We start from the raw sequence: 6639 nt of genomic DNA, 5'->3' as shown, positions 1-6639 counted from the left end.
CCCCATCCCTGGAAACATTCAGGGTCAGGTTGGACGGGGCTCTGATCAACCTGATCTAGTTGAAGACGTCCCTGCGCACGGCAGGGGGGTTGGACTAGAGAACCTTTAGAGGTCCCTTCCAACCCAAACTATTCTGATTGTATGATTCGAAAGAAATAGGGTAAAACCTGAACTGGAGACTGCTGATCGGAAAAAGAAGTCATCTTAGAAGCCACTCGGAGCGGGAAGTAAAAGAACTGCCACAGGACACAGAAAAAGGTTTGCTATATTTAAATCTTGCAATTTGCTAGACTAGTCCTAGCTTTGCCCCAACCCCCTTTTTAATGGATACAGCTGTTCAGAAGACACGGTAGATGCTCATTTTTTGGAAAAGACCATCTTTGCTTCTTAATCATATCTGGCAGAAACAAGAGTCTTCCAAAACTCACAAGCAGCTCCTGAAAAGTTTTTCTAAGGTGAACCCAGAACACAAACATATTCACCAAGACAGAATTTGGTGACAGCTATATTTAATGCTGTGTTCAAGGCATCTTACAGTTTACAGACTGAAATTTTTAAAACATTTATTATATACACATGAACAAGCAAACACATTAAAAAAAGCACGCAGAATTAGTTTATAATGAAAGAAGGGAACAATCCTGTCAGGTGTACACTTATCTTGTCTCTAGCTGCACCATCCCACACTGAAGTGGAAAATGCTTCTGTTGGAGCAGGTATAATCCTCCGTGAAACAGAGGAGGAATTTACACAGCAACCACATTATGGGATGTGGAAAAGTATGCATCGTACCAGACAACTTCAAAGAGAGCCGCCTATGCCAGTAGATTCATACCTGTCCTGCCACATCGTATCCACCAATACAGTACTATCTCACAAGTGCAACACCAAGAAACTAGGAAGGCCTACATGAATCTATGCATTATAAGGTCATATACACTGGAATAGGTAAAGGGATCATTTTTTAACAACTGATGAGGCACTTTGAAGGGTCTTCCGAGTTCCTTACTAAATTCAAGGTTTTCATCTGTCATAATCAACTTTTCTACACTCAAGTGTAAACTAATAAAACTCATTAAAATTTAATCAAGTTAAAGATCTGACTGAATACAAAATTCGTTACTTCATAAATAATATCACCCAATTGCTGCTGTACCCCAACACTCTCCATCTATGCACATTCTAATATTGTCTGCAACATTTCAGCCATCACCTTTCAGAGCTTTTAAAATGGCTCCTCTTGCTAAAATTTTCTTTTAAGAGTGAAAACAGGTTTCCAAAGCTCATTTCTCAGCTAAATGATTCTTTTTATATTCAGGCTCTCAGAAGAGAAACAGCCTTCCATTTTCTCTAAAACCTTAGTAGTCATTCCCCAACATACATTCATGCAATAAAACTTTCCATCCAGCTACCAGTTTTTGCTCAGGAGAGAACAAACATTAAAAATATGGATAGTGCAGGCTCTCGTTGCAAAGCGTAGCCTGAACAATTAGCTCACAGTTTTTAATGCATACAAAGCCTCCCAATCCTCATAAGAAGACAGACTAGATTTAGTTCTCTAGGAAGCCACAATGATTGGCTTGAAAGAAAAGGGGCGGGGGGGAGGAGTCTCTTCTGTTAACCTAACTTCCTGCCAAATTATACTTGTTTGATCACTTTTATACTACCTAGATTTATCATGTCAAAAAATGTACAGTGCAAAACAGACTTAAGATATGGAAATTTTATTCCACCAAAAAAAGAGTCTGTCATTTTCAGCTGCGTGGTTACATGCATTAATAGCTCTTTAATATTATCACTATGGTAATAAAGAGCATCAGCAAGTGCGGGATTAAAAAACAAATTGGACATCCCTGCCTGCTGATCATGACTCATGATTAATGACTCATGCAAGGTATTATCATTGAATTATTTTCTTTAAAACCATCTCTTGCAGTACTGGTCAGTACCAAGTACTTTTTTTAATAAAAACAAGCTTATTTTAACAGCTCAGTCTGAGAAAGCTAACCACTCAGGAAAAGCATGATATTTAAGCTACAACTCTCAAACTAAAGGGATTTCTGCTGATCTCTGACAAACAACATGCAAAATTTCAATCAGTATGGAGCACTCGCAATCCACAGCCTGACTGAGATTGATTTTTTGTACTGTAAGTGAAAGCAGTGTAAGAGAGAGATGTTGCAGTAACCCGCGCAATGTTGTAGGACAAGCCAAGACATATTTATTACACTAAAATTTTCAGATTTTCAGTTTAACATAATTACGTCTATTTAGATACACCTACAGAAATGAAGTCTTATTCTAATTTTAAAAAGTCAGACATGCTATACCCATTAACATCTGTAGCACACACAGTTTATGCACAGTTTTTATAGTGAAAAAAAATGTGACAGTATAGGAATAATGAACACTGTGGGCAATTAGCATCTTTCAAATATTTTAAGAAGTGCTACAGCTTTACATATCACTGGTGACAACTAAGAGATAAGCCGGTAGTATGGACATTAATAGTTGTTCATTCCACAGTTATTATACCTCTTACATAAACCAACAGTTTAAATCCCATTTGACACTGAAGTGATTTTGTAACACCCTTGCCTGTGGGCTAGCAGACTGGGGGTTAATATTAACACGTATCGAATGTCAACACTTCAGTATGAAAGAACTGAACACGCTGAATGACACACATTATGCAAGAGCAATATATGTATCTACGTACAGACAAACTGAGAGTATATGTATTTTTGTGTATGCGTACGTATCAGAGGCCTTCTGAAAGCCTCTGGTACCTGCCCAGTTAAAATTCAGCTCTCACAATGTTAACAAAAAAATAATACTAGGGATAACACCAGCACAAATATTCCCTAGCTGAGCAGATTCTTTGGGAAACTAATAAACCCCAACTCTTGAACAAGCATATTTGCCCTTGCCATTCACCACTACTCTGTTGCAACCCCAATTTTTCTCTTAAAACACGCTGTATCAAACAGCAACCTCCAGCAACGTTGCCAGTTGCAATTGCCAGTGAGCATAAAGATAGCCAACCAGAGCACTGGGTAAGGGATGTAGGTAGCAACTTCCTGGATGGGTAGAAGAACCAAGACAAACCAGAGAACTGGACATTGGGAGCCCAAATGAGCATTTGAGCTGCATGCACAAACAAGAAACGCTGCACTACAGGGCAGCTACACAGAAATAATCAGCAAGTTAAAATACACGAGCAGGGAAAATTCCGACTCAAAAGATAGCGCCCGAATTATTGACACAAGTCAGGGAAAAAGAAAATGGGGAGAAAAGATGTAGGGATGTGTTTTCAATACATCAGGGAAATAAGCGCGCCCTTTCATGCGGGGCAGGAAGCAACAGGTGTGATGTGCAGATACAGACTTGCGAGTCACCCACAAAAAAACATCAGCTGAATTTCTGGTTTTGGATGAAGGTTTCCCGAGATAAAGTGTAGCAGAAATAAAGGGATCCAACATACAAAATCCACAAAAGAAATCTCGGGGAGAAGAAAATATTCAAATGATGTAACAAAAAACCAATTAGAAAGGCACTTTTGTGACACTGCCAAAGGCATCAAAGGCAGCTGACAGGTCAAGAAGCACAGGAGAACTTGACTTGATGAAGACCTTCAGCAGCTGCAGTTTCAGTGACAAGCACAGAAGTGCAAATACGGGGCATGGAGAAAGGGATAGAAGATATGAACTGAAGATGATGATGAGATGATTCACAGTTCAATCCTCTGTGTGGGTCTTACCAGTCACTGTCGAAGGCATTCATCTGTACTAGAGAGCAGCGTGCGTGACTGCCGGATGCTTCACCGGGTTCCTGCAGTGACTGACTAATGAATGGAAAGCAAGTGGTGACCCAATGCTGAGGACTGGCACAACTGACCCTACAACGTGAAAGCAGATGAAAGAGCAGAGAGTAATATAACGAAAGCATGAAAATAGTCCATCTGTACAAATAAAAGTAGGTTGAAAATGAGTGAAAATCATTAACACCAGCTGATTGGAACCTGGGACAGTGGGCTAGTGGGTGATTGTGGGGAAAAAAAGAAAGAAAATAAATTCCGGTGTTGGACAGAGAGAAGGAATTCAGAAGCAGCAAGATCAAAGGGGACCAGCCTGGATGCAAATCAAGACAAGAGCGTGGGTCTCACAGTGAAGAGCAGTCACTGGACCCCACCTTCAGACACAAGAAAGGTGGTAGGAATGAGGTCTCACCTGCAGGGTTCCTCCCCAGCACTGGCTCAACAGGCCACTGTTGCCAGCTGCTTGTCACCGCCCCTCACCTGAAGGTTACAGAGCCCTCCAGAGCCTTCCATCTACCTCATCCGCTTATGCGTCTCTCTTATTTCCTTCAGTGATGCATGGGTTAGGTTAACTTGAACACCTTACCTGACAGGTTCTTCCCACTCTAATAATTACCAGCTGAGGCAAGCTGAGGGCAGTCACCTCTCCAGCTGGCTTTCCTTCAGCTGGAAGAAAGCAGCGAGCAGATCTTAAGCATGCTAAGGGTTCGGCAGCAGCAAACCTACTGACAAAATGTAATTTGCAAATACAGAAACTAAACAAAGCTTGGAAAATTCTGCCTCCTCAAGAAGGAAAATGCACCTCCTGTATGGCATCTGTACACAAAGTAGGAACTCCTACTGAGTTCAACGGGAGCCACCGCAAGCTCATGCCTTTCTCAAGACGCCGTGCTCTCAAACTTGCTGAACCCTGTTCAAATTTTTAGTACATTGTCTCTGGTACCCACATTATAGACAAATTAGGTGGGATCAAGAGTCCTCCAGTTCAGTGTGAAAATACTTAAAGAGCTTTGTGACTCCTCTAAAAACAGGCTTTAGAAGCAGCTGGTATTATAAAGGACAGGGGTTTTTAGCCTCTATATTACTGTTGAGAAGGGAACAAAAAGTCTGGGTCTCCAGTTTCTAGATGTCAGCATTAGAAACAACATTTACCTGTCCAAAAGCTGAGAGAACAAGTGAGAAGATGTCCAAATTAGCTAACTGAAACAGCTTCAAATCATGCACATGTGAAACAAAAATAAATCGTGGGAAAAAAACCTTTTAACACTGTAAGTAAAAACCCCTCTTGTCTGTGGTTTCAGTTTTAAGCTGGCTTACCCTTTACACCTCTTTTCTGCTTCTATTTTTTTTCCCCCTTGTTTTTTCATTGTTTCTCAGCTACTCAATTTTGGGTATAGAAAGCTACGTGTTTTCCAAATTACTTGTTCTTTGTTTAGGTTTGTATTTTTAATGGTCCCTGCAGGCTAAGGTTTAGACGTGAATTGTCTCTGTTCCTAACCAATTATATTCTCTTTTAATCACATTTTTATTATTTTGAAGACCTAGTAAACAAATCACAGGGAAACATACCCAAGTCTAGTGAAAAATAATGGCATTCAAGGATGCAAAACAGCTGACAAAGGGAGTCTTTCCATAAATACACATGACTACCTAAAAACATTAGGTTTTGGTCACATGGCGAGTACAAGATCTTGAGTTTCACAGCAGAGAGTGAGAGCAGGAATCCATTCTCTTCTGCAAAAGGCACGCAGGCCCTTTATTTTTTAATGCTTTGATCTGAAGAGGTTCTCTTTGTCTGTCAGCAAAGGACCCTCTATAACAGTGACAGAAAATACTTTTAAGTTCACATAAAGCTCACTGCCCACTAGGTGCATTTTAGACACCTTTAAAACAAACAGATGCATTACCTCACAGAAACAGAAACGACCACAACCAACTCACCATTTACTTTTTAGCAAATCCTAAACCATAAAAAGCGTAAGGATGAATTCATTCTAGCTGTAACCGCAAATACTTATGCTTTCCCAAGGATTAATTTGCCTTGAAAACTGTAAAAATTTTGTAGTCGAGCAGTGCTCTAAATTCCAATTAGTACACTGTTTTTTACTATTGCTCTCCTTACCACCACCACCAGTAAATGCTCTTTGCTGACAGCAACAGCAAAACCGCATCCCAATGTCAGAACTGGCCACGCAGCACGATTCTCAGGGGAATATCTCCTACTCCCCTGTAATGGCACCGGGAACTAGCAGAAGCACACCACGACAGCGTGTCACCTAGCTCCTTGGCTCTACACACTAAATTTCGGGAAGCAAAGGCATCCTGCATGGTATCACCCTGGGAAGAATGCGAGGACTCAAGGGGGAAAACTCCTTCCCCAGCAGAGGTTTCTTGCTGCTGACCTTGTGCAACGCCAAAACCCCGACAAGTGCACTGTAGCACTTGGTCTGGCCTAGGCAAGCACTGCTGGCAAGGCCTATTTAAAAAAAAAAAAAAGTATTTTAAATCAAAAAAGTATTTATTTTAAATCAACCGGCAAGCGAGGCCTCCGTGCCGAGCAGGGCCGAAGGGGGCGGTAACCTGCTGTTCCCAAAATAAGACCCCAGGTCTCTGGGCTGAGATTAAAAAAAAAAAAAGTATTTATTTTAAATCAACCGGCAAGCGAGGCCTCCGTGCCGAGCAGGGCCGAAGGGGGCGGTAACCTGCTGTTCCCAAAATAAGACCCCAGGTCTCTGGGCTGAGGCCGAGCAAGCGATGGGAGCTCGCAGCGCATAGCATTTTCAGGCAGAAACACCACCGGCCGCTCCAACACCGGCGAGGCC

The 6639-nt window shown here is 41.5% G+C and overlaps 1 protein-coding gene across 1 annotated transcript in view; it reads right to left on the bottom strand.

The window, feature by feature from the left end:
- The window catches only part of ECHDC1 (enoyl CoA hydratase domain containing 1), a 38809-nt gene extending 34946 nt beyond the window's left edge, over nt 1-3863 (bottom strand). Inside the window, exon 1 of the mRNA XM_009325633.1 lies at nt 3761-3863. Coding sequence (XP_009323908.1) covers nt 3761-3779 — 19 coding nt within the window. The 5' untranslated portion in view covers nt 3780-3863. The remainder of the gene's footprint in view (nt 1-3760) is intronic.
- Between the last annotated feature and the right edge of the window lie 2776 nt (nt 3864-6639).

The sequence above is a fragment of the Pygoscelis adeliae genome, unplaced genomic scaffold (genome assembly GCF_000699105.1).
Source record: "Pygoscelis adeliae isolate BGI_AS28 unplaced genomic scaffold, ASM69910v1 Scaffold54, whole genome shotgun sequence".
NCBI classification, from domain to species: domain Eukaryota; kingdom Metazoa; phylum Chordata; class Aves; order Sphenisciformes; family Spheniscidae; genus Pygoscelis; species Pygoscelis adeliae.
This window is presented reverse-complemented; position numbering and strand designations above follow the sequence as displayed.